Source organism: Bos taurus, chromosome 21 (genome assembly GCF_002263795.3).
Source record: "Bos taurus isolate L1 Dominette 01449 registration number 42190680 breed Hereford chromosome 21, ARS-UCD2.0, whole genome shotgun sequence".
NCBI lineage: Eukaryota > Metazoa > Chordata > Mammalia > Artiodactyla > Bovidae > Bos > Bos taurus.
The window spans coordinates 21444699-21472444 of NC_037348.1; the positions used below are offsets into that span (position 1 = coordinate 21444699).

The 27746-nt window shown below is 53.2% G+C and overlaps 1 protein-coding gene across 7 annotated transcripts in view; it reads left to right on the forward strand.

Annotated features, from left to right (window-relative positions):
* The window catches only part of ZNF710 (zinc finger protein 710), a 74382-nt gene that overhangs the window by 42642 nt on the left and 3994 nt on the right, over positions 1 to 27746 (forward strand). For 4 of the 7 annotated variants that reach the window (XM_024982318.2, XM_005221856.5, XM_024982316.2 and 1 more), the window contains exons 2-4: positions 17916 to 19401; positions 22837 to 23028; positions 23651 to 24066. In XM_024982318.2, coding sequence (XP_024838086.2) covers positions 17944 to 19401; positions 22837 to 23028; positions 23651 to 24040 — 2040 coding nt within the window. In that variant the 5' untranslated portion in view covers positions 17916 to 17943 and the 3' untranslated portion in view covers positions 24041 to 24066. Of the gene's footprint in view, positions 1 to 12481; positions 15258 to 15343; positions 17045 to 17915; positions 19402 to 22836; positions 23029 to 23650; positions 24067 to 27746 lie in introns of those variants that run through there. The other 3 variants (XM_024982317.2, XM_059879278.1, XM_059879279.1) reach the window with 3 other exon arrangements.

Here is a 27746-nt window from a genome sequence, read left to right on the forward strand (position 1 = left end):
CTCCCAGAGCTGAGATCCTGGGGCCAGGCCACAAAGGGTACCACCGCCCGCCTGGCCCCGCCCACCTCTGAAGACTACCCACTGCCAAACCCACACCTGCCAGGGCGAGTCTGGCTGCCCATCGGGTTTTTCCAGTTTGAGCAAGAACATCTCCTTACACCCCATTAAGGCTCCCACAGCACCTGGCCTGGAGATGAAAGGGGAGCCCGGGAAGGCAGCTCGCTCCTGGCAGAGGCAAGAAGGTGATCAGGCTTAAGAGACAGACAGGTTTCCGGGGGCCCCCAGCCACCCCTTGTTCCAGGGTGGCAGAGGGCCCAATGGTCAGTCAGCCCTTCAAGACCTGGCACAAGGAGCTGGCTCTTCTAGGAAGTCGCTTTGTGGCCCCAGGCCAATTCCCGGATGCTAATAATAGTAGCAAACAGGCCGCTGGGTTCACACTTTACATGTTTTCATTTCTGAGGGCAGGTCCTGTCGGCACCCAGCCCCACCTTAGGAGAAAGAGTCAAGGGGATGGGAGGAAGCAGAGGTGGGATTTGAACTCAGGCCTTCAGATTTCAGAGTCTCAGCTCTAAACCAGCACTTCTCAACCTGTCTTTAAATTACAGTAAATCTACGTGCGAACAAGTTCCGTTCTGGGAGCGTGTTCCTTAAGTCCAGTTTGTTCGTGAGTCCAACAAAGTTAGTCTGGGTACCCAACTAACACAATTGGCTATATAGTGAAGAGTGAGGAGAGTTAGTCACTCAGTCATATCCAGCTCTTTGCGACCCCATGGACTGTAGCCCGCCAGGCTCCTCTGTCCATGGGATTCTCCAGGCAAGAATACTGGAGTGGGTTGCCATTTCCTTCTCCAGGGGATCTTCCCTACCCAAGGATCGAACCCGCATCTCCTGTGTCTCCTGCATTAGCGGGCGGATTCTTGACCACTGGCAGCACCTGGTAAGCCCCACACAGAGTACGTGCTGTGCTATGCAGGCTGTGGTCGGTATTAAATCAGATAACGCTCTTAGATTTGGCGCAGGCTGGCACTGGAGTTCTCAGGACCGCCAGCCAGTCTGCTAACATCAGGATTATGCCACCAGTTGAACAAGAATAAGAACACTGCCTACACAGGTGCTGCCCATACAGACGGCTGCTCAGACCGGGCGGGGAGGACCCAGTGGCATTGTGCCCGGAAATGGCTTTGTAAACCGTCAAGGGCTCTGCCTGGACGAGCAGGTGTGCTTGTTCCCTGCCCGGCCTGTGTTTCTGGGTCCCAAAAGAACTTGTTTTATCGTGCACCTTGGCACTCAGATCTGGGGGTGTTCAGAGGAGGCCCCGCATGTTCCTGATTCAGGACTCTGAATAGTCCTGGCCACAATGCAGGAAGGAGTGTGGCCCGTGGCTCTGGCCCACACACATGTGCGTGTACATACACGCGGTCTTCACCCAAGAAGCTTCCTGGACACTTTAGTTTCAAGGAATCAAGGCCAGCCTGGGGGTCTTAGACTCTCCTCTTCACCCTGTGACCTGTGGGGGCTGTTTGCTGAGAGTGGGTCATCCCAGCTGGTAGCATTGAGACTAAGAAGGTGCCCAGTGGTCCCAGAAAGAGACACTACACACACATTCTGGTGAGAGGAAAGGTGGGTGTTGTCATTCTTTTAGAAGCGTGTTCTCTTTAAAATTATCTGTTTACTTTTTTGGCTGTGCTGTGTGGCTTGAGGGATCTTAGTTTCCTGATCAGGAATCAAACCTAGGCTCCTTGCAGTGGAAGCACAGAGTGCTAGCCATTGGACAGCCAGGGAATTCCCAAAAATTTTGGTCTTTTGAGCCACCCCGATGAGTTGTGAAATTTTAGAAAAGAGAAAACATCTGGTGTCTGACACGGGCTTCTCCAGGTGCACCGGGAAAGGACTTCCCACCTCCCCAGGGCTTCATGGTACATCCCAAGAGACCCTCACCGCACCCCTGTCTGGCAACCCAGGGGCTCTTGTGTGGCTCAAAGCTGCAGCTGGAAACTTCCTTGAAGATGCTGGGTTCAGTTCCAGCATCTCTCCTCGTGTACCTGATTTGGTTACTTTTTGTCTCTCAAAATAGTAGCTGCTTTTTCCAAATGTTCATGCACTTACCACTCCTTTGTAGGTCTTACTGCAGATATATTTAGTGATATTAAGAAAGTATCGGGCTTCCCTGGTGGCTCAGCGGTAGAGAATCTGCCTGCAATGCACAAGATGTGGGTTCGATCCCTGGGAAGATCCCCTGGAGAAGAGAATGGCAATCCACTCCAGTGTTCTTGCCTGGAGAATCTCATGGACAGAGGAGCCTGGCGGGCTAGAGTGCATAGAGGTCACAGAGTTGGACACGACTGAATGACTGAACTCCCAAGAAAATATCAAATATCTGGGGGCTGTGGGTGAATCACACAGTGTGTTTATATATCTTGCAAGGGTAAAGCAAAGAATTTCCTTTCATAGCTGATAGCACCTGTGCCAGGTATTTTCACTCACACGATCTCAGCCATCTTGTAGGAAAGGCAGCCGTCCCTCCCGTTTGCACTTAAGGAAACTGAGGGTCTGAGAGATGAAGCAACTTGCCCCAAGGGCTCACAACCAGGAAGTGGCCTGGCTCGCTCCAGGCCCTCCTGCCACCCTCGGTCGTGGGGCCTCACCATGGCCCTCTCTGAGGAACCTCAACCCCACAGGCTGTCACCACAGCAGGTGGTGTGCTGAGGAAACCCTCAAGTCCACCGCAAACACCTCTGGTGAAGGCCAGACGTTTGGTTGGTTTATAATAGTCGCCTCCACTAAACTCATTTGGCCTTTGCGTCACATACCACATGCATTTGAATTTTAGCACCTGGGGACAGGTGGTCCACAGCTTAGCACTCTGCAGGTGAGGTTTTCTAAAGCAGGGGTCTTCACCCTGCAGGATCTAATGCCTGATGGTCTGAGGTTTTCTAAAGCAGGGGTCCTCACCCTGCAGGATCTAATGCCTGATGGTCTGAGGTGGAGCTGATGTGATGATAATAAAGTACACAGTAAATGTGATGCACTTGAATTGTCCAGAAACCAACCACGCCCCCCTCCCTACCCCACCCTGCTCCTGTCCGTGGAAAAACTGTCTTCCACGAAACCAGTTCCTGGGGCCAAAGAGCCTGGGGACTGTTGCTCTGAAGGGCCTCAGTGTCATCCTTTATGATCCAGATCAGAGGAAACTGGTTTGCACTCTGGGCTGAGCCGGCCACCCTGGCCACCTTCTCCTCTGATGTCTGTGGACCCGCCTGCCCTCAAGGCCCTCCCGCCCCACTGCCCTCCGTCCAGGCCACCCCAGAGGTTTCTGGCCTCTGCCCTCTGGTCCTCCTCCCACCTCTCCTCTAGCCTGCAGGTGAGAGGTTCCCCAGCCCCCATTAGTCCTGGGAGAGTACAGACCCCTTGAGGGCCAGCTGCGTCACCTCCGTCCTGGGGCTCCAGCCTCTTTCCCTGCTTTCTGTGTGCAGTCTGCCCTGAACCTCTCATCTCACGTCTGCATGTCTCAGGGGGCTGCCCCCGGCCCCACCTTCATCCTCCTGGCTGGACTGCAGGTGTCCACCCCTCACGTGGGTTCTGACCCACGACTCACCATGTGACAGTGCGGGTGGTTAGGTGACTAAGGAGCGAGCTGGCACAGTACTGCTGCTGACGATGGCTTGCGTGGATGGCCATGTGCGTCTCATGTATGCATGTGTACACTCTCGGGCTGAATGTTTCCCCAGCTGTCCCTCCCCTCCGGAGATACATGAAGGCATTACGTGAATGAGAGAGGCATTCTTTACTCCTCTCCTGGCATAAATCCGGACTCGACTTGGGTGTGTGGGTGACTGCAAAATAAATGTTGATTACAGCATCGGCAGACGCTGCCAGGGACGCTGCTGGGCTGGAGGCTCAGGATGAGTCACGCCGGCTGCCGTGAGTGAGGAGAGGGCTCCGCGGCCAGGCCACCCTCCTCGGCCGTCCTCAGCCCTCGGCACGTTCTCTGCCTGCTGCTCTTCTGCCATTTTCCCTTCCCTTCATCTCTCGCTGCAGCAGATGGGGAGGTGGGTGGGGGCTTCTGAGCAAGGTTCTCTTCTTCCTAGACTGTCTCAGCCCCTCTCTTGTGTACTGCATCCCATAGATCATGCTCACTGGACTGAAGGGCTCAGCTCTGGGAAGTGGAAACTGGGATCCTGTGTCACAGATGAGGGGCCTGAGGCTCCCCCAAACCAATATATAACGGGGTGAAGCCGGACCCCACAGCCAGTGGAGTCTCCGTTGACTCCCAAAGTGCCCGTTGACTTGCAAGAATCTTTCTGACACCCTTTAAAAAAAAAAAAGCAAAGTTACTCTGTATTTTTGTGGCACCCCATGCTTTTTGTGCTTTTTTCCTCTCCTGTTCCATGATTCTTTGTCTTGTCTCTGAAACCAAAATGTGAGGTCCCCGAGAGTGGGGTCTGTGTTTCCCACCAGCCACCATCACCAGCCTGGCCCAGGGCGTGGATGATGAATGGAATGATAACAGCAGCAACAACTCCCGGGAATCGAGTCCTTACTGTGCACCACCAGCCTTGTTATCAAACACAGCACAGGCGGCTGACTGTACTGCCCACTTTACTTAAGGAGCTCGAACATTTGCATGTGTTGGTCTCCACCAGGGGCCTGGAGCCCATCCCCCACGGATACCTGTATTTCCTTTCTTTCCTTTGCCTTAAAAGGCACTTAAGGGACTCCCCTGGTGGTCCAGTGGCTAAGACTTCTGCCCTCCCAATGTGGGGGCCTGGGTTCTATCCCTGGTCAGGGAACTAGAGCCCATACACAGCAGCTGATCCCACAGGCCACAGCTAAGACCTAGCACAGCCAAAATTAAAAAAAAAAAATTTTAAAGCACTTAAGTTAGACTCAAGAATGAAACCCAAACTTCACTTACTTCTCTTGTGTGTATCCTAGATGGGGTGAGTTGGGTGAGTTACTCCTTTATGCCTTGGTTGCCTCCTCTGTAACGTGGGTTTGTTTCAAGACGTCACGCTTGGGACTTCCCTGGCATTCCATTCGTTAAGACTCTACACTTCCAATTCAGAGCCAGGGAGCTAAGGCCCCACATGCAGCGTGGTGTGGCCAAGGGGAAAAGAAAAAAGGGAGTCGTGCTTTCTGCCCATGATCTCATCAGGCAAAAAAGCCTGGCCTGAAGGAAGGGCTCAGTATGTGGTGGATCCTTTTCATGTCACAGTTCCTTGTCTTACAACAAGGAAACCGAGTCCCAGGGAGGTTGAGGAACTTGCCCAAGGTCACCTAGCTCATCTGTGGCAGAGATGGGGGTGTGGGCTGGGCCTGCCAGACCGAGAGCTGGGTTCCTCTCCCCTCTGTGTATCAGTCACTTAAGTCGTGTCCACTCCCTGCGATGCTATGAACTGTACCGCACCAGGCTCCTGTGTCCATGGGATTCTCCAGGCAAGAATACTGGAGTGGGCAGCTATTCCCTTTTTCAGGGGGATCTTCCTGACCCAGTGATCGAACTCTGGTCTCCTGGATTGCAGGCAGATTTATTTAGGCTGAGCCACTGACTGCGGAGACCTTGAGGGGCTGTCCTTCTATGCCTCCCCTCCCCCTCTGCTGCTGCCCATCTCTTCCTCCTTGGGCCCTGCTCCTGGTTTTCCTGATGTGCTCAGCCTGCCTTTTAGAGGAGAAACAGAGAGGTCATGTCATTGACACCTCCTTGGGCTTGGCAGGCCTGGATCACTGGGCCTTGCTGCGTCCTGAGGCCGGGCCTTGCCAGCTGCTTGCATGGGGCAGGTGGGAGCTACTCTGGAAGGGCCTTTGAGCCCCAGGACTTCGTGGACACCAGTACTTCCTCCCTGGCCCACAACACAGCTCAGCTTCAGCAGTAGCTCAAGCTGCCCATGGACTCCTGAAGGGGTCCAGGGCCTCTTTCTTCTCCATGTGGCTGTGGTTTCCCAGAGGACTTGATAGCATTTTCCACCAGCTCCCGTGTTTTCTCTGTCACTTTGAGACACTGGGGCCCGGCTGTGATCGGCTTGCTTTGTTTTCGGTGGTAAATCTGTTTCTCTTGTGTTGAAGGCAGGGGCTGGGGTGTCTGGGCCGGGAGTCGCATGACCTTCCTCTCCCGGGAACACAGGAAGAAGAAAAGAAAAAGGGGCATGATTGTAACCTGCTCAGATCTCACCTTCACCTCCTACTGGCTTGGTGACTTGGACAAATGACAGGCTTTCCCAAGCCTCAGTTGGCTTATCTGTAAAATGAAAATAAAGATGCCTGTCTCCCTGGGGTGGCTATATTGCGTGCCTGGAAGGTAGTATAAGCCCAACTAATGGCAGCTAAAAAGTTGGAAAAAACTGACAACCCTTACTTCTGTCTTCAGCTGTGGAGACAGGACTTCCCTGGCGGTCCAGTGGTTAAGATTCTGTGCTTCCACTGTAGGCGGCACAGGTTCGATCCCTGCATGCCACTTGGCATGGTCAAAAAAACTGCAGAGTCAGAGAGTCCCCACCAGTTGGTGCCACCTTTGCTCAGAGGCCATTTAGGATCACGAGGAAGAACGAATTATGAAGAGTGGTTGTGAATCTCACTGTTGTGTTTGGAGTGAGGGGAGCTGGGTACCGCAGTATCGCTGTGGGCCCCAGACTGGGACAGGCCCTGTGTCTCATGCATACGTGCGCACGAGGCAAGGTGGGGCCTGGAGGAGGTGTGGGACGTGGGGCAGTTTGTGTGTGCACTTTTCCTGAACTGCAGTGATTTCCTGCTGGGACAGGGATGCAAAGGGATGCTGGGCCCAGCTTAACCCTGAGTCTGGGTCTAGCCTTGTTCTCTCCTGAAGGGGCCTCTGGTGCCTCCCCTAGCCTGACCTCAGAGAAGCAGGGCCAAGCCCCCTAGGGTGCCCCGTCTCCCAGTGAGCCCTCATCCCCTGGACAACCCCCACCTGTGTTTACTTCCTCCCTGTGGTTGCATGTGTGCTCAGTCATGTCCGACTCTTTGCAACCCCATGGACTGTAGCCCACTAGGCTCCTCTGTCCATGGGATTTTCCAGGCAAGAATACTGGAGTGAGTTGCCGTTTCTTTCTTCAGGGGTTAGTGAGGTCAGTAGAGGGTCTGCATGGTGGCAAAGCAGGGGGTCCATTCTGGGATCTGTCTGAGTCTAGCCCTTGGAAAGAAAGATGGCTGGAGCTGATGAAATAGGGTTTCTTTTTTCTCCTTTCTTCTTTCTTCCCTCCTCCCTCCCTTTCTCACTCTCTCCCTCCCCTCTTCCCTCTCTCTTTCTTTCTTTTTAGCAAGAGATAAATAAATGTCGCCCTGAGATGACAAGAGAATATTGAAAGAGATAAAAAGGCGAGTAAAAGGGACTAGAGACCAGAAGCAAAGGACAGAGGGGGATTTGGGCTATATACCGCAATGAGGGGAGAGATGAAAGAGGAAAGAAAGAGATGGGAACGCAGGACCGAGTGGCAGAGCAGAGGATGGGGTTGCCACGGAAACGGAAGGAGGGAGAGGAAGACGGATGGAGAAGGCTGAGGGCTCAGTGTGGGAGGGGCCTGAGACAAGGCTGGGGAGGAGGAAGGGAAGCCAGGAGGGGCTCCCAGGTCTGAATCGGGCCCGGTGTGGAGAAACCGAGGTTGGAAAGGAAATAAGAGCTGACCCAGAAAGCTCATCCCCACCCAAAGGTGGCAGGGTGGAGAGAGCTGGGCCTGGGCCCCTGGGGCTGGCCCAGCTGGGGTCTGCCCTGCCCTACCCATCAGGGACTGCCTCTCTTTAAGCCTCAGTTTCCACAACTGTAAAATGGAAATGGTTCTCCTCCCCATGAGGGCTGCCTGGAAGCCTGGGAACTGCACGCGCTCATCACAGGACCTGACAAAGGTCAAGCCCAATAAAGGCTCCCGATGTTCCTTCAGTTGTGATTCTTATCTTTGTCCGTGAACTTGTGAGCCCAAGTTTTGTTTGTTTTTCCCTGTTACATTACGCTGGTGATCTTTGGGTCCAGATGAGTGTCCTTGTTTCAAGAATAGACTTGCTTTTTGCTTCTGGAATTGGAGAAAAGACACGAGCCTTGCAGAAACATGAAGCTTGCCATTCCTTCTCCTGGGAACCGGGACTAGTCCTGGAGCTCAGGGAAAAGAAGCACAGACCTGGGGGTGTCCACCTGGGGATCGGCAAGGGGCTCTTTTTTTTTTTTTTTCTTCCCACTTGGAATGGATGTTCTCGAAAGGCACAGCGATCATTCTAGATGTGTGCTCTGTGAGGACGGCACCATGGGCGCACAGACGTGCTGTCTGCCCTCCCATAGTCTGTGATCTAACTGGGGTACCAGACATTGAGCAAATAATTACACAATTAGACCTGTCGTTGAAAATTGTGGTAAAGTCCAGGAAGGAAAAGCAGTAAGCTTGTAACTACTTAGAACTTGGGGGACCAGACCTGGCTGGAAGAGTGGGCAGGGAAGGTTCCTGAGGAAGTGATGCCGGAGTTGAAGGCTGGAGGCTGAGGGACAAGAGAGCATTCAAGGCACCGGGAATAGCATGTGAATCTGTTAAAGAAAATAAGGAAGGGCCACGTGGCTGGAGGGTGATGACTAAGGGAACAAGCAGTGCTATGAAGTTGCCACGTAAGCAAGGGCCAATCAAGCAAGTTCTTATAGGTCTTTACTGGTGTGTCTGGACTTGATGCAGCCGACAGGCTGGTGGGGGAGCCTGAGTGTGTGGGGCGGCTGCCATGTTTGCTGTGGATGAATGGGTGGGTGGATGGACATGCACTGGGAATCGAGAGCCTCAGTTTGGTGCCCGTTGTGGGGCGGGAGCCTTGGGGCCTCAGTTTCCACATCTGTCAAATGACAGCATTGGACAGAAGCGTCCCCAAAGGCCCTTCCAACCCTACTGATGAAGATTCCAAGACCAGCCTCGAAGATGAGGGGTCTTCAGCAAGGCTACTTTCCTGCTGCGGGAGAACCCAGCTTTCTCTCTTTGTGGCAAGCAAGGCATCAGGCCGGAGGAACCCTCGCCCACAGCCTTCTGGGGACGCAGGGACTTGAGATCAGAGGCACACGTCACCCCTGTACCCGAGGAGGATGCCATGTGCTTTGTTTGCAGCTCTATAGGCAGCTCAGTGTTTGTTCCTGGCAGTTAATTAGATGCTCTGTTATTTTGGGCTCATTTCCACAAGGGGTTCCAGGTGGCTCAGTGGTAAAGAATCTGCCTGCCAGTGCAGGAGACACAGAAGACAGGGGTTGGAGCCCTGGGTCAGGAGGACCTCCTAGAGGAGGGCACAGCAATGAAGAATACTCCAGTGTTCTTCCCTGGAAGCTCCCATGGACAGAGGAGCCTGGCGGGCTACATCCATGGGGCCGCAAAGAGTCACAAGCACTCTCTACAAGAATCAAGAACCCACGCAGTTTTCCTCAGGACAGAACGGTGACTGAGGGTCCCCAGGCTGGCGGCAGGGGCTGGCAGCTTTCAGGAACCCGGACTCCCCAGGAGTGCATGGCCTTGCTTCTCCGGACATGCTCACCCCCTCCTCCTCGGAGGGCTGGCTCCAGCTGGCTCCGTGTCACTGCCCCTGAGTTTTGGCCTTATTCCACCTCACATGCACCTTTGTGTATGAAGAGTTTGCTTGAGAGTGTAAGGCTTGATGCATAGCTGTGCTTCCAAGAGGGGAACCTCCATGGCCTAAGTCCATCTGGGACATGAGAAGAAGCAGACCAGTGGTCTCAGCTCCTGTATGAACCGCCTGCGGTGGTGGGTAGGCGTGGGTGTGCTGCATGGGGGTCCTGGCCTGGGCATCGGACCCCTCAGAGTGGGGAAGAAGGGCCCATCAGGTGCAGGCGTCACAGCATCCATGGGAGGGTACTCTTCATTCACCCTCAGGCCCAGGCCATGTGGGTGCTCATCAGCTCTTACTAATTCATTTTGAGAATCAGAATGTATTGGGAAGATTTGGAGAAACATGATATCCAGGCCCCAGAGGCAGAGATTCTGATTTAACTGGCACAGGCACCAGTGCTCTCATCAGGCAGTGCCAGTTGGACCCTGTGAAGTCAGGACCTCTGTCCTTGGAAGAGTTTGAATTGAGAGTGGGCCCAAGATTGTGCCTGGAGAATCCCATGGACAGAGGAGCCTGGCGGGCTACAGTCCATGGGGTCCAAAGAGTCGGACACGACTGAGTGGACTAACACTTCTGGGGCTTCTCAGGTCACACTAATAGTAATGAACCTGCCTTCCAGTGCAAGAGATGTAGGAGATACAGTTTTGATCCCTGGGTTGGGAAGATCCCCTGGAGAAGGAAATGGCAACTCACTCCAGTATTCTTGCCTGGAGAATCCCATGGACAGAGGAGCCTGGTGTCTTTCTCTCCGGACAGTCCCCTGCAGTCACCGTCCTACGGGGTGGACCTTTGGTGGGGGAGAGGGCCCATCAACAGATACAATTGTGAATCGCTACAACTGTATCAGCGTTCTCTAGAGAAACAGAACCAGCAGGATATATACACAGAGAGAGAGATTTATTTTAAGGAATTGGCTCATGCGGTTGTGGAGGCTGGCAAGTCCAAAATCTGCAGGGCAGGCTGGCAGGCTGGAGGCCCAAGCAGGATTTCTGTGATATGCAATCCCCTTCTTCTCTGGGGAAACTTTGAGGTTTTTTTTCTGAAAACTTCAACTGATTAGATGAGAGCTGCCCATGTTAAGGAGGGTAATCTGCCTTACTTAAAGTCAGCTGATTGTAGATGTTAATCACATCAACCATGACATCACAGCATCAGAAGATCCAGATTGTTGTTTGACCAAACACCTGGGCACCCAGCCTAGACACTGGTAAAATTAACCTGCTGTTCCCAGGCTGTGGAAGAGGCCTTCGCCTTGCCCCCAGGCAAAGGAATATCTCCTGGGAGGCCATGCCTGTGTGTGTGTGCCGTGTGGGCTCAGTTGCTCAGTTGTGTCCGACTCTTTGTGACCCCATAGACTGTAGCCCACCAGGCTCCTCTTTCCAGGGAATTCTCCAGGCGAGGGTACTGGAGCGGGTTGCCATTTTCTTCTCCAGGGGATCTTCCTGACCCAGGGATTGAATTTGAGTCTCTTATGCCTCTTGCATTGGCAAGTGGATTTTCTTTTTTTTTTTTAAACCAGTGAGCCACCTAGGAAGCCTGATTGCTAAAGAAGGAATGGGTATTCACCCAGTGGGAGGGAAGGAGCAAGTCCTGCCAGGGGAGTCAGCCTGTGCAAAGGCCCTGAGGTAGGAAACAGCACTGTGTATATTTGTGTGTATGTGTAAGATGCAGACGTACAGGAAGCTTTAAAAGAGGGTCAGGTAGATTTTGGCTGACGATGGGCTTCTGGGCTTCACCAGCATCTCACTGTGTAACCTTGGACCAGTCCTTTCCCCTCATCGGGCCCTCCTGTGTTGGGTTGGTGGCCCAGCCACTCTGACCTCTGGAGCCAGAGCTTAGCAAATCTGTCCAAGGAAAAAGGGGAAGCTGAGGCAGAGAGCGACTCCTGTAAGGAAGAGCCTCGGACACTTCCCCCTGGGCCACCCCACCCCCACCCCAGCCGCCTGGTCAGCTCCAGAGTCCAGTGAGACCTTGTGGGCTGGACAGAAGTGAGACTGCGGCAAGGAGCCCTGAGGTTTGCACAAACCTCCAGCCTTTACTTTCGCTTCCTTTTCCTTTCATGGGATGTGAGCAGAGTTTACCCTTAAGAGGGGGACAACAGAGGAAACAAAGAGGGTGGTTTTGCTCTAAGTTGAAGTCCCGTGAGGTGCTTTTTTTTAAAAAAAAAAAAAAAAAAACAGTCATTTTCATACCTGTCACTCCCTATCCCCCTCCCTGGGCACAGACACTGGTCCTGTCCCCGCCACTCAGAGTTCAGCCTCTCGGGACCCAGCGGCTATTCTGTGGGGCCCTGTACCCACCTGAGCCCAGTGCTTCATCTCCCAAAGTTCCTGGTGCCTCAGGTTTTAGACTGAGCTTGCTCAGAGCAGCTCCCCCTGGTGTGGGAACTTATGCTTCTTACCATGTCCTCGGACTTCCCAGGTGGCGCAGTGGTGAAGAACCCTCCTGCCAATGCAGGAGACCCAGGTTCCATCTGTGGGTCAGGAAGATCCCCTGGAGAAGGGAATGGCGACCCACTCCAGTATTCTTGCCTGGAGAATTCCATGGACAGGGGAGCCTGTCGGGCTGCAGTCCATGGGGTCGCAAAGAGTCGGACACCACTTAGGAAGTGAACAACAGCAACAACTAAGAAATCTTCACAGCCAAGAATGGCACCCCGCGCCTGGCCGGTGGGTTGAGTCAGTGATTCAGCTGCAGTACCAAAGGGGTGAACCTGTCTCCCCAGCAGGAGCCCGGGGCTCGTGGGGCCTGTGTCAGGGAGCAGACCCTCAAAAATCACCCTGAGGGTAATGGATCACAGGGCACTGAGTGACGTCCCAAGACTGGGCAAAAGCCCCGGAGCATTCCTGTGTCTTCAGTTGGTTTTTGAGATGTCCTGGTGGCAAGAGTGAGGCAAAAATAGCCAGATGATCACAAAGTCTTGTTGGTTCTTCCTTCCAAATGACTCCTGTATTGCCAGCCCCAAGTAAGACCAGGCCTCAACTCCCCCACTGTCTGGTTCCCAGGGACAATGGTGGCCCTGAGCTCCATGACCCTCCCCTGGTGCATGAAGGTGGGGGTCTCCATGAGAGGAGCTTTTAAAGCAGTGTAGCTGAGAGGAAGTGGGCTCCCGTCTTGGGGAGGAGACCCCAGAAGACAGGCAGGTAAGCCAAGGATTAACCCGCCCTCAAGTTCCCAAGAAGCCACTTGTGCCCATTTTACAGATGAGGAAACTGAGACCCTGGGGGACCAGGTGACTTTGTCCAGGGTCACCGAGCAAGTCACTCATTAATTCATTTGACAAGCTTGTGTCAGTGTTTTACAGGGACCTTAGCACAGCAATAGATGAAGCATCAGTGAGAGCTCTGGGGGCCCTGGGGCCCTGCCTGGGTTGGGGAGGCCTCCTGCTGGGCCTCCGGGAATGAGACTGTGTCTTTCCCCATGGGCTGGCCTGGGAGAGGGTGATGCTAAGCCCTGGGAAATAGGACAGCCCTGGGCTTCTGGTGTCATTGGCACAGTCCCCTCCCCCTCTGCAGGCGCCTCCTCCCCCTCCCCCGCTTTTGTTTCTTGGCCTCCGCAGCCTCTCCCCTCCTTCCCTCTCTCTCTCTCCCCCTCTCTCTGTCTCTCTCTGCTGTGGCCCCCCTCCCCCCAACTCCCCTTGCAGGTCTTCACACTACAATTAAGCAGTGATTCTATTCCCTCTGTCTCCCTGCCTTTTCCATTCCCTTTCTCTCCACCCTGGGGACCAGGGTGTCCTGGTAGGAGGCTGAGCCACATCCCCTCCCCTGGTGGCCCTTCATCTCACAGCCCAGGCAGTGCAGAGCCCAGGGTGGTCTGAGTTCCCCTTTCTCTGGGACACTGTAGAGAGCTTTTGTTCTGAGCCCACAGCACAAGGGGTGGGAGAGAGGCCTTGCCCTGAGAAGCCACGTGCCGCAAGAGGGCCCAGGCCGATGACAAGAGGGGCCCTGAAGTGTGGGGACCCCGCCCTGGCGCATAGGTGGGGTGCGCCTCCTGCCCTGGGCAGCCCGTGCCAGGATGTTAAAACAGGAGGGCTGTGGCCTGTGAGAAGAGCTGGGGCGGGGGTGGGGGGCACAAAAAGATGGCCCAGGAGGAGGAGGAATGATGGCACCCGCGTTGCAAAACCCCCAGCTTCCCAACCCCCGGGCCCCGTGTGCGATAGGCAGACAAACTCGCATGTGAAATGCAGGAGAATTAGATTCCCTCTGTCTTCTTTCTCCGGGCCTCTGTCTCAACAAACACAGCTCCTCCCCCCCCCACACACACACAGCCTGCCTGGCTGCCCCAGTGAACACTCAGCCCCTTCAGCGTGTATTTACAGGGTGATATGCGTCGGTTAAGCAGGGGCCTGACCAGCAGGTGGGTTAATCAAGGCTCCCAGGAAGAAGTGCTTTCTGAGTGGATACCCAAGGAGAGAGGGGCTCTAGCTGCCCTGGAAGGGGACCCGCCTTGCCCAGTCCGGCTGGAGCCTTGGACCAGCCAGACAGGAGCGGGTCCTGAGTCTACCTGTGCGTTCCCGCTGGCTCACGGGAGCCTGAGGAGGGAGGGCTCGGAGCCAAGACGCGGCCTCCCAGGTTGCACGGTCGGCGGGGCGGAGCTGCAGGTACGGAGCCTGGATGGGCCAAGGTGCTGACCCAGTGCTGCCCTCGCTGCCGGGGCACTGTTCTGTCTTCTAGTTCCCCAACCAGGGATCAAATCCATGCCCCCTTCATTGGAAGCACAGAGTCTTTAGTACTGGCCTGCCAGGGCACTCTTGAGCTTGCTACTTACACCTCGGATTCCCGGGCCGTGGAGTGTGGTGCCCACTACTGCCCACCCCCACGGGGTTGTTTTTAGGATTAAAAGGCTTGCCTAGGACCTGCTGAGCACTCAATCACCGCATTTGTGGTTAGTTGTTGACAGCTGTGTGTCCCCACACTTGGGCATAAACCCCTCGAGAGCAAGGGCTGTGGGCAGGTCCCCGTCTACACTCAGGCACAGGCTGTAGTCCTCAGCCCCAAAGTAAACCACCAGCCTGTCCCCGTGGGAGGGGGATGCATGGTGGCCGGGGGCAGGTTCAGCTTGCACCTGGGTTCCTGGTATGAGCCTTGGGAGTGGCCCTTCTGCTCTTAGAAGGTCCTCCTAACAGGGCTGGAATGTTACACGACCACCCTCCCTGTGGGGAGCTGCCCCAGACATGTGCTTCCATGGGCAGGCGCTCATCTGCCAATGTCTGTGTGTGTGCTCAATCATGTCCGACTCTGCGAGCCCATGGACTGTAGCCCCCCGGTCTTCTCTATCCATGGATTTTCCAGGCAAGAATATGGAGTGAGTTGTCATTTCCCCTTCCAAGGGATCTTCCTGACCCAGGGATCGAACCCGCGTCTCCTGCATTGGCAGGCGGGTTATTTACCACTTGCACCGCCTGAGAAGCCCTCATCTGCCGATAGAGTGATGTGTTATGGGTTTCTTTGCTCCCATTCCCTTCAGGTGCTAGAAGAGGGGTGCTGCCAGGGACTGGGGCCTGGAGGAAAGCACAGGAGATGTGGAATCTAGAAAAATAGCGCTGATCCACCTATTTGTAGGGCAGCAATAGAGACACAGACATAGAGAACAGACTTGTAGAAGGAGAGGGTGGGATGATTGGAGAGAGGAGCCTGGAAACATATACATCCCCATGGGTAAAACAGGTAAATAGTGGGAATTTGCTGTATGATGCAGGGAGCTCAACCCTGGGGCTCTGTGACAACCTAGAGGGGTGGGGTGGGGTGGGGAGGTGGGAGGGAGGAGACATCTGTATACTTAAGGCTGATCTGTGTTGTTGTATGGCAGAAACCAACACAACATTGTAAGACAGTTATCCTCCAATTAAAAATAAAGTAGGTGGGATTGGAGGGGAGAAAAGCACAGGGGAGGGACTGACATCTCTGCCGACATACTCATCTCATGTCCTCAGCACCCCAGGACTCAGGCATCACCTCCCTCTCAGCAGAGATGAGGAAACTGAGGCTCAGGGCATGACAGGATGAGCCTGAACCAGAAACGGGCAAAGTCCAGATCTGAATTCAGAATCCAGGCCAAGTCCCAGCACAGGCTCCGCCGCTGAGGGTCAGTCCCTCCCCTCTGCTGGCCCTGCCTTTGGGGAAGTCTGGAAAAAGTGCTGAGCTGCTTGTTTTCTCAAGCCCACAGCTGACACGAGGGCTGCCGCTGGGCGCTGCTGGACGCTGGGTCAGATGGGCCGCTGTCCTCCGAGGCAGTGAGGCTCCCCGCACAGGGAGGCAGGGGGGTTGCAGTGGGCGCAGCAGTCTCCTGTGGACACCACGGGGGACCTCATTGCCTTTCATCTCCAAGCACAGGGCCCAACCCAGACCAAGGATTTAGCAAATTATTTGCTGCACTGATCAAATGAGTTCTTAGTCTCTAGAGGCTGACATAGAATCACCCAAACCTTTGATGAATTTGGGACCCCAGAATGGAGAAATCTCTCAGGTCTGTGGTTTTCATCCAGAAAGTCTGCTTCTTTGAGGACTTCCCTGGCGGTCCAGTTAATTTTATTTATTTATTTATTTATTTAGGCCATGCCATGCAGCATAGGGGGGGCGGTCTTATAGTTCCCCAACTAGGGATAGAACCCTGCATTGGGTTCCCCCCTGCATTGGGAATGCAGAGTCTTAACCACTGGGCCCCCCCAGGGAAGTCCCCCTCCCCCATTCTTGGATGGGGAAACTGAGATGCAGAAGTGACTTAGCTTAGTCACTTGTATGTGACAGAGCTGGGACTTGAGGCCAGGCTGCCTGACTCCCAGCTGAGTGTTCTTTCCAACTCAGGGTGGGAGGGTGAGCTCTCTCCATCAGGGCTAGCCACCCCCTCCTCACAACCCCCAGCCTGTTCCAGAGGTTTTCCTTCCGTCCAACCCTTTCCACAAGAGCCCTGCTTTAAGCTTAATAGTTTACTCTTTAGTGTCCATTTCAAGGAGGCTAAAATTCCTCTCTGGGGTATTTTATTTTTAGCTGGCTTCAGGAAGGGGAAGCTCCTCTGGCCTACTAGGGGGAGGGAGACACCGGCCGGGAGCCTGCTTCCTGAGGAAGGGCCGCCGCCATGCACCTGACCCTGGCCCCGGAGGAAGCCTCAGGCAGGAGCCACCACAGTCCTGTCTTTCCCCTTCCTTATGGAGCGCCTCTGTTGTGCTGTGCTAGACACCGAGCAGGGGGGCAGGGTGCAATCTGATGAGGACCCCAGGCCAGGGAGGAGGCCCTCCCACATCAGGGAGAGCTGGAGAGCTGAGAAGCACCGGGAACTGGGGGAATTTCAGGGAAGCCTGGGGAGCTGGTGGGAGGAGCCAGGAGCTCAGTGGGGTTGGGGAAAGGGCACCCCGGTGGGAGAACTCTGTGCAAAGGCCAGGCTACGCAGAGGGCACCGGTGTGGCAGATCCCCTAGGAAGGCAGGAAGCTGATGCCCCGGCTTTGGACCCGGACAGGTGGGCTTAGTGGCTTTTGTAGAAACACCTGTTGGATCACAGAACGTGGCTGTGAAGCTGGGAGCTAGTTTTAGCATTCACTTCAGCCAGTTTTCTCCAGCTTGTTAGCCATCACAGACTCCTTTCAAGTCAGATCTTTTATGAAATTCCAGGGTACATATCAGACACAAGCTATATTTTAATCAGTGTAAACGTAGGTCATTAAATGTGCAACATTTAGCTAATCAAGAGCAATGACCTGTTGTGCAAGGCACAGTCATTTAGCATCAGGGCTGACAGGTGGTAACTGCTGTCTGAGCTTGGCCTCGGCACCTAATTTATTTTTGTGTGTTGCCTTGTTCTTGCCCAATATATTTAAAAACCCAAAACACCACATTCACATGGCCAAGCAAATGGTGACAGTTGTACAGTCTCAAGGTCAGTGTAAAATTATACCTTAGACACAAAGCCATTGTGTGGGAACAAGGTATATATTTCATTTGAGTAAAGATGGGTTTTTTTAACATCAGTTTTTAAAAGAGCAGAATCTTTACTGTTTGCCATTTTGGATCCCATTCTTTTGGGAACTCCTGTACCACTGGGGAAACCCAGCCTCCCTATTTCACAGATGGGAAGACTGAGGCCAGCAAGGGGGCAGGGCTTAACCAGGACCCCCACAGGCAGATGGAGGTTGTGGCAAACAAAGATCAGATACACAGAGGGTGTCATGGCTCCCCGTAATTACCCTGTGCCCTGTTCCCAAGACAGGAATAGAAAGACGTCGGGGACAGACACACCCAGATTTGGGCGAGCCCTCGCTGAGCTGTGTCTGTCTGTCGTCGGTCTGGCAGCCTTGAGCTGGCGGTGCTCATGTTCCCTTCTCTTCCCGCAGCGATGCCCTCCTAGCCAGCCGCCACGGGATGGAGGGCTTCATGGACTCAGGGACACAGACTGATGCCGTGGTGGTGCTGTCTTTGGCTCAGGCCGCCGTGCTGGGCCTGGTCTCGGAAAATGAGCTCTTTGGAGCCACCATAAGCGCCGAAGCCTTCTACCCGGACCTGGGGCCGGAGCTGTCCGGGGCAGCCATAGGGGAGCCCCGGCCCCCGGGCCCCGACGTCTACCAGCTGGCCTGCCACGGGCGGGCCCTGGAGGAGCCGGCCGAGGAGGAGGTGCTGGAGGTGGAGGCGGCCTTCGAGAAGCACACCCGGCGGAAGACGCGGCCGCCTGTGCGCCTGGTGCCCAAGGTCAAGTTTGAGAAGGTGGAGGAGGAGGAGGAGGTCTACGAGGTGTCAGTGCCCGGCGGCGACGACAAGGATGCCGGCCCAGCAGAGGCCCCAGCCGAGGCGGCTGGCGGCGGCTGCGAGGCCCTGGTGCAGAGCAGCGCGGTCAAGATGATCGACCTCAGCGTCTTCAGCCGCAAGCCCCGGACGCTGCGACACCTTCCCCGCGCCCCGCGGCCGGAGCTGGACGTAGCCCCCTTCGACCCCCACTTCCCCGACCCGGCCCGGGACGCCTTCGCCGAGCCCAGCATGGCGCTACCCAGGCCGGAGGCCCTGCCCGTGGAGTGCGGCTTCGAGCCGCCGCACCTGCCCCCGCTGAGCGACCCCGAGCCCCCCACCATGGAGTCCCCAGAGCCCGTGAAGCCAGAGCAGGGCTTCGTGTGGCAGGAGGTGGGCGAGTTCGAAGCGGACGCAGCCGGCTCGACGGTGGAGCGCCACAAGAAGGCCCAGCTGGACCGGCTGGACATCAACGTGCAGATCGACGACTCGTACCTGGTGGAGGCCGGCGACCGGCAGAAGCGCTGGCAGTGTCGCATGTGCGAGAAGTCCTACACGTCCAAGTACAACCTGGTGACGCACATCCTGGGCCACAACGGCATCAAGCCGCATTCCTGCCCGCACTGCAGCAAGCTCTTCAAGCAGCCCAGCCACCTGCAGACGCATCTGCTGACGCACCAGGGCACCCGGCCACACAAGTGCCAGGTGTGCCAGAAGGCCTTCACGCAGACCAGCCACCTCAAGCGCCACATGCTGCTGCACTCGGAGGTCAAGCCCTACAGCTGCCACTTCTGCGGCCGCGGCTTCGCCTACCCCAGCGAGCTCAAGGCCCACGAGGTGAAGCACGAGAGCGGCCGCTGCCATGTGTGCGTCGAGTGCGGCCTGGACTTCTCCACGCTGACGCAGCTGAAGCGCCACCTGGCCTCCCACCAGGGCCCCACCCTCTACCAGTGCCTGGAGTGCGACAAGTCCTTCCACTACCGCAGCCAGCTGCAGAATCACATGCTCAAGCACCAGAACGTGCGGCCCTTCGTGTGCACCGAGTGCGGCATGGAATTCAGCCAGATCCACCACCTCAAGCAGCATTCGCTCACCCATAAGGTAAGGGCGCCGTGTGCCAGCCGCACCCTGGCCAGACCTGGCCCCTGGAACCTCCCCGCCAGGCACACACCTCCCCCCGGCCGGCCTTCTGAGTCTCTGCTTTCTCCTCCTGCCAAGCTTTCATCCAGGGCTTCCCATAGTGCTGGATGAGACCACTTAGGTGGTGAACGTTTCTTTCTTTCTTTTTTTAATATTTGTGTGCTCAGTCACTTGAGTCGTGTTCAACTCTGCAACCCCCATGGACTGTAGCTCTCCAGGCTCCCCTGTCCATGGGATTTTCCAGGTAAGAATACTGGAGTGGGTTGCAGTTTCTTCCTCCAGGGGATCTTCCTACCCAAGGATTAAACTCCTGTCTCCTGCATCTCCTGTATTGCAGGCAGATTCTTAACCAGCAGACCACCAGGGAATTCCCAAATGTTTCTTATTTTTATCATTATATTTATTTTGATGTTCAGTTGCTCAGTTGTGTCCAACTCCTTGCACCCCATGGACTGCAGCATGCCAGGCTTCCCTGTCCTTCCCCATCTCCCAGAGTTTGCTCAGATTCATGCCCATGGAGTCAATGATGCCATCCAGTCATCTTATCCTCTGTCACCCCCTTTTCTTGCCATCAATGTTTCCCATCATCAGGGTCTTTTCCAGTGAGTTGGCTTTTTGCATCAGGTGGCCAAAGCACTGGAGCTTCAGCTTCAGCATCAGTCCTTCCAATGAATATTCAGGGTTAATTTCTTTTAGTATTGACTAGTTTGATCTCCTTGCTGTCTAAGGGACTGTACATGACCACTGGAAAAATCATAGCTTTGACTAGATGGACCTTTGTCAGCAAAGTGATGTCTCTGCTTTATTTTGATGAGTGTTAGGAAAAAGATGTAACTGAAACTAGTTTTTGTTTATTTGGATTTTGGTTTTTGTGTGTGTGGTTTGGGGGATTTTTTTTTTTTTTTAAGATATGAACCGTTTTTTTAATTTAACAACCAAAGACATGTTTCTGAATGTGGTTTCTCCTCCCTAATCCTGACATCTGCAATTCAGATGCAGGTGAGCAGAGGGGACACATCTGCCACCCTGCTGGGTCCCCTTAGGTCAACAGCAAACGCTTTGGGGGGACTTGCTGGGCCGCAAGCCTGGAGCTCTGCAGGGGCTTCAGCCCCAGTGTCTCAGGTGCTCTGAAATTAGTTTTTTAAATAGTAAAACTTTATTCATTTTAAAACATTTGAACTGAAGTGTTTGAAGAATCCCTGCAGGACCCAAGGAGCATAGTTTGAGAATCGCTGATTTTCCATCTCACAGCTGGGAGGACCCGGCCAGAGACAGGCCAGGATGCCGTAGGGAAGTAGATGAGATGCTCAAGAACACAAAGGGCTCCCCTTGCCTCTCATAATTACGAGAGTCTATCAAAAGTGTGTGACTCTCTTTTACTGCTACTGCTACTGCTAAGTCACTTCAGTCGTGTCCGACTCTGTGTGATCCCATAGACGGCAGCCCACCAGGCTCCCCCGTCCCTGGGATTCTCCAGGCAAGAACACTGGAGTGGGTTGCCATTTCCTTCTCCAATGCATGAAAGTGAAAAGTGAAAGTGAAGTTACTCAGTCGTGTCCGACTCTTAGCAACCCCATGAACTACAGCCTACCAGGCTCCTCCATCCATGGGATTTTCCAGTCAAGAGTACTGGAGTGGGGTGCCATTGACTCTCTTTTAAGCAAATACTAAATATATTTCATTGTAGAAGGGAATGAGGGACTTCCCTGGTGGTCCAGTGGTTAAGAATCCACTTTCCAATGCAGGGATGCAGGTTTGATCCCTGGTCGGGGAACTAAGATCCCACATGCCAAAGGGCAACTAAGCCCACAGGCCACAACTTTTGAGCCTGTGTGCTCTGGAGCCCATGTGCTACAACATGGACCCGATACAGCCAAATAAATATTAAAAAAAAAAAAGCTTTAAAAAGGGAATGAATGTAAGGGAAAATATTTGTTATGGAGAAGTACAATTGGTTCCAAATACTCTGAAATGAGGCAAAGTGGCCTGTGGAGACAGATGGCAGAGCAACACTGTCTTGTCTGCCGTGTCTCTAGACATCACCTTGACCAGTTCTCCCCTGCCTTCCTGCCTCCCTGGAGGCTGCTAACCACCCTGACTTTCAGCCAGCGTCACCTCCTTTGAGGGGCCTTTACATCCAGACAGGCTGAATGAGGCTTCTCGGGTCCCACCATCCCACTCTGGCACTTGGCCTGCGCTGTGGTTTCCACCCAAAGCCAACCAGCTTCACACTGAAGCTGAATGTGCATGGAGCTGGGGCTTCCCAGGTGGCGCTAGTGGTAAAGAACCCACCTACAATGCAGGAGACATAAGAAACTCCGATTTGATCCCTGGGTCAGGAAGATCCCCTGGAGGAGGGCATGGCAACCCGCTCCAGTATTCTTGCCTGGAAAGTCCTATGGACAGAGGAGCCTGGCGGGCTACAGTACATGGGGTCGCAAAGAGTCGGACATGACTGACCAGCAGAGCACGCATGTGCATAGAGCTACCACTGTCCATAGCTGTGGCCTTAGAGAGGCTCCAGGTTGAACTCGTGTCCTTGTCTCTCACAGTGGACATTGCAGTGAGTAGGGGAGAATATCCTGCCAAGCCGAGAATCCAGCCTGTCCCAGCCCTGGGAACTTTTTTTTTTTTAATATATTTTTAAAAATTTATTTGGCTGCACTGGGTCTTAGTTATGGCATATAAGATCTAGTTCCATGGCCAGGGATCGAACCAGGGTCCCCTGCATTGGGAGCGTTGAGTCTTAGCCACTGGACTACCAGGGAAGTCCCCTTGGGCTCCTCCATTCAATTGGTGTAGCTACCTAGACTGTAATGTTAAGAAGGATTCTGAAGCTAAATCTGGCCTTGGCCATAAAACCAGATGATTGACTATTTATGCCTGCAGGGGGCTTGGGTGATGAGAATAGAGAGCGATAAGTACACGTGCTGTGTACTTGCCATCTTTCTCCTCTATCTTTGTAGACTTTAAAATCCCCACAAGTCCACAAAGTGTTAAAATAAATAAATAAATAATACTATGAAGAAAAGGGGAAAGCAAAAATCAAAGGCTGATAAAACTGAAAACATTCCTGTGATCAGCCTCAGTGTATGCAGTGCACACACCATGCACGAAGTCAGCTCCCCAAGGGCAGGGCCCCCTGGTGGTCACACACGTCATCTTCACTGTGTCAAGCCGGCCCACACAGGAGACACGGTCTGTCTGCCGAGAGATAGACAATGGGACCATGGGGTCACAGAGTCAGACACGTCTGAGAGACTAAGAAACAGCAAACCACAGAAAGTCATTTCCCAGAAGCCCTGATGGTCAGGGCCGCACGAACACACTCCCAGAACCTGTGTCCATCGTGCGGTCCTGACCACAGCTCCCGCCCGCCCCCCCCCCTCCCCACAGGGCGTGAAGGAGTTCAAGTGCGAGGTGTGTGGCCGAGAGTTCACCCTGCAGGCTAACATGAAGCGGCACATGCTGATCCACACCAGCGTCCGGCCCTACCAGTGTCACATCTGTTTCAAGACCTTCGTGCAGAAGCAGACCCTCAAGACCCACATGATCGTCCACTCGCCCGTGAAGCCGTTCAAATGCAAGGTACCGGACCCTCGGGCCCCAGGGCAGGACTTGCTCACAAGTGGCCCCGGCGTGTGATCACAGGAGGCGGGACCCAGGCTGGGCAAGGGGGGGGCCGCTCCCCCCACCCAACCCCCGTTGGCTGAAACTGCTGGGCTCTGGGGGGGTGGGGGGTAGGTGGTGAGGGTTGAGGTCCTACAAGCTACTGAATTGGCTGCTTTTCTTTGGCTGCACTGAGGCTTGTGGGATCTTAGTTCCCCAGCCAGAGATGGAACGCAGGCCCTTGGCAGTGAAAGTGCAGAATCTTAACCACTGGACCGCCAGGGAATTCCCCGAAGTTGATTTTGGAGAGTTGGGGGCGGGGGTGAAGGTCACGGTGCAGCCTCAGGGAAGGAGCCCAGGCCAGAGACTCAGTGCTGCTGGAGCTCCCAGCCTGGGTCTCAGCCTCGGCTCGGGGAGTGTGGGGCAGACCCGCAGGAACGGTGACCTGCAAGGAGGGGCCCAGTCCTCGGCCTCTGCAGTCACATAGGAAGGGACAAAGGGGATGCGATTCAGGCCCAGCCATGGAGGTGGGAGCGGCTAGGGGCGGGGGAGGACAGGCCCCCAGGCTGACAAGGCCGGGCTGGGGCGGGGTGTGTTCCAGGTGTGCGGGAAGTCCTTCAACCGCATGTACAACCTGCTGGGCCACATGCACCTTCACGCGGGTAGCAAACCCTTCAAGTGCCCCTACTGCTCCAGCAAGTTCAACCTCAAGGGCAACCTGAGCCGGCACATGAAGGTCAAGCACGGCGTCATGGACATCGGCCTGGACAGCCAAGGTGGGTGGGCCACACGCCGAGGACGGAGCAGGAATGGTCCTGTCATGGCGCACTCAGGAGCCTCCTGTCCAGTGAGGGGAGTGGGGAGGCTGGCCAGGCCTGAGACCTCACTGGGGTGGGCTCAGGTCTGGAGAGAGGGCTCCCCGGAGGGCCATCAGCGTGATAACGATGGGACGTTTATGTATTCTCCAAAGGACTTACGTGGGCTCACATAAACAATAATAAAAAGAATATTTGTTGAGTGCTGTGTGCCAAGCCTTTATTAACTCATGTGACCCTCACTTCGAGGTTGGCTCTGTTATTATCACCATTGTACAGATGCAGGCACTGAAGGATAGAGAAGTTAGGGAACTCATGCAAGATCATCACTGAGACAGGGCATTTTTAACACATTATTTGACCGGAGATGTGTTAATATGTCTTTTATTACCCAGACGTTTTTGTCTGGAGACATATCAATATGTTTTTAGAGAGTGATACAATTAACGTCACCATGCAAAGTTATTAGAGCTTAAAACTGATCAAGGGTTCATTATACAATTTACGATTGTTATAATTCACATTTTGCTCTGTTAGATTTTTGTTCCAACCTTGTGTATGTTATAAACGCAAGTTTATTACCATAAAATTTCAAAAATGATGCATTATAAAATTTTGAGTAAAACAAGAATTTTTCGGTGAATTTTATGCAGTTACTTCCTCTGATTGTCTAAGCAACATAAATAATAGTGTCTCAGAAGATGATAGTTCTTCAGAATATAGTTCTGATTCAGAATGTATTAGACCAACAAAAAGACAAAAGAAAACCTTAGTGTTTGGGATATTCAAAATGAAAATGAAACTCATAGTGCTGGAGAAGACTTTATAGGTGTGTCAGGTATAACTATTGAATGTAATAATCTGCAAAGTGTTAGTGAAATAACGGAATTAATATTTGACTGGCCAAAGTAAAAATAACTGGTCAAAGGCATTAGTTTCTGCAAAAATCCCCCAGTTTATAATGAGTTTAAAAATGGATGGGAAGGAAAGTAACAAAAGGGAAAATGCCAACTGAAAGATAAGGGAGAGCCAGGTGAGGTCACAAGCCCAAGTACAAGTGGGAGGTTCTGTGGGCATGCAAAAGGGAGCCCTGAGCTTCCCAGTGGCCAAGGCAAAAAGGGTAATACAGTCAGTCACACTCTTCCTAGTGCCTGGCGGAAGGAATGCAGCCCACATACTCAGGAGACTTTTGCTCACCTCTGCAGTTGGCGGAGGGTTCATTGGCTGTTTGTTATAACATCCCCACGTGTTAGTGATGACCTCTCCCCTCAACACTGGTCAGTAGTGGAAGCACCTTCTTCTTTTTGGCCTCATGGGGAGGAGACACTAGAGATTCTACAGGAAGGAGTAGACAGCCACACTTGCAGAAGGTTCCTTGTATAGTCTGGAGCTATTTGACTTTTCTGGAGTTTCTTCCAAGATGCACAGCTAGGAATGTGTGTTGACAATCACTGGGTGGGTTGACTTGCCATGTGAGGTTACTCACGAGGAGCCAATCAGATGCTGGGGCATGATGGAAATAACCCTGCTTTAGCTTTGGAACAGTGAGTGGCCTGGGGTTTTCTGGTAGAAACAAGTGTCCTCAGTTTTCCATTCTCCCTGAGTGAGGATGGAATGCTGTTGACTGCATATAGATGCTCTGTTGCACCTTCTTCCTTAGCATGTGGTTCTGGGGCCAGCAGTGTTGGCATCACCTGGGATCTTGCTAGAACTGCAGACTCACCTCCACCCCAGACCTGCTGAATCAGGATCTGCATTTCGGATAGATCCCTCGGTGATTTGTTTGCACTGGAAAACTTGAGAGGCATTGAATGAAGTGATGGTTTTCAAATTTGAGCCAGGGAGCATGAGAATCACTGGAGGCTTGTTAAAGTGCTGAATCCCACCCCCCAGAGCTTCTCATTCTGTAGGTCTGGAGTAGGGTCAGACCATTTGCATTTCCAAGTTCCTAAGTCAAAGGGAAGCTACCGGTCAAGAAACTCAAATTGGGAACCTCTGATTCTAAGCTCTAGAGAGCCGTTCTTAAACTTGGCTACACATTGAAATCACTTAGAGAAGTTTTAAAGTGCTGATGCCTGAGTCTCAACCACAGAGATTCAAATGTAATTGATCTGGAGTGTGGCCCAGGATCCGAATTTTTTTTTTTTCTTTTTTAAGCCCCTTAGTTAATTCTATGCAGAGTAGAGTCTGAGAGCCAGTACTCTAGTGCATCTGCTAGGAAGCAAACCCAGCAGGAGGGACAGAGCAGGACTGGTCCTTTGAAAGCAGCTGTCCCTACAAACCTCTCTTCCAGGGTGTGGCTAAGGCATAAGCTCTTTCTATCTGAGGTCAGCAACCAAGGATGCCTACAATGGCTTTCTTCCTGATTGTACCAGATAACAGACAGTAAAGCAGGGATTGGCTGGGGCCCAAGTCACTCATATATAACCTTGGTCTGAGAAGCTCAGGCTTGATCTTGTGCAGGAGGAAGGCAGCATACATTCTAGATAGAGCTATCCAATAAACTATAGGACTGTAATTCAAGAGGTAGATTAATGTTTTTGCAAAATAAATAAATAAATAAATGGTACAAATTGTTCCCTGGGGCCAACTGGAACTGCCAAATAGAGTTAATAAAAAAAGTTGGGAGGGTAACAAGTGACTCGAAGGTAGAACTTTTTCCTGGCTTTATTTTGTTGTTGTTGTTGAGTTGCCAAGTTGTGTCCAACTCTTTGCGACCCCATGGACTGCAACATACCAGGCTTCCCTGTCCTCCACCATCTCCTGGAGTTTGCTCAAATTCATGTCCCCTGAGTCGATGATGCTATCTTTCCATCTCATCCTCCGTCCCCGTCTTCTCCTACCTTCAATCTTCCCCAGCATCATGGCTCTTCACATCAAGTGGCCAAAGTATCAGAGCTTCAGCTTTAGCACCAGTCCTTCCAATGAATATTCAGGGTTGATTTCCTTTAGGATTGACTGGTTTCATTTCCTTGCAGTCCAAGGGACTCTCAGGAGTCTTCTCCAGCACGACAATTTGAAAGCATCAATTCTTCAGCCTTTATGTAGCTTATTTTTAATCAGCTATATGATAGCTGATTAAAGTGTGCCACTAGGATTTGAGGAAGAAACAGCCTAGGGTCTATAAGACGTGGTGCAGTTGACCTTGTTTTATAGTCAGAAGACTCAGTGTGTCATATGCCATGGACACAACAGACACCCCAATCAGACCAGCTTAAACAATAAGGAAATAAATGAAGAAATGATTTGCAGTCCAGGTTATCTGCAAAGTTGACTGATCCAGCCCCTCAGCAATGACAGGGTGAGACTCCCTCTCTCCACAGCATTGGCTGTGATTTTCCTCATGGTCACAAAATAGCTGCCAGTAGCCTTTAGGGCAACATGCTTCCCTGTTCACCTCCATTGGAAGAGCAAGAGCCTGCTGTCCTTTGCTCTATGAAACCAATGAGAACATTCTCAGAACTCACTAGTAGGCCTTTCCTCATGATTCATTGGCCAGAATTGGGTCCCATTCCTCATCCTGAGCCACTCATTGGCAAGGAGTGGGATTGCCATTCAATCAGTGATTCTCAATGGGGGACATTTATTTGACCATGTCTAAGAGACATTTGGGGATTCCCTGGTGGCTCAGACGGTAAGAATCTACGTGCAATGCAGGAGACTCCGGTTTGATCCCTGGGTCAGGAAGATTGCCTAGAGGAGGAAATGGCAACTTACTCCAGTATTCTTGCCTGGAGAATCCTATGGACAGAGGAGCCTGACGGGCTGCAGTCCCTGGGGTCGCAGAGTCAGACACGACTGAGCAACTAATACACAAGAGACAGTTGGGTATCACAGCTTGGGTGATGTTATTGCTATCTAGCTGGCAGAGGCCACAGATGC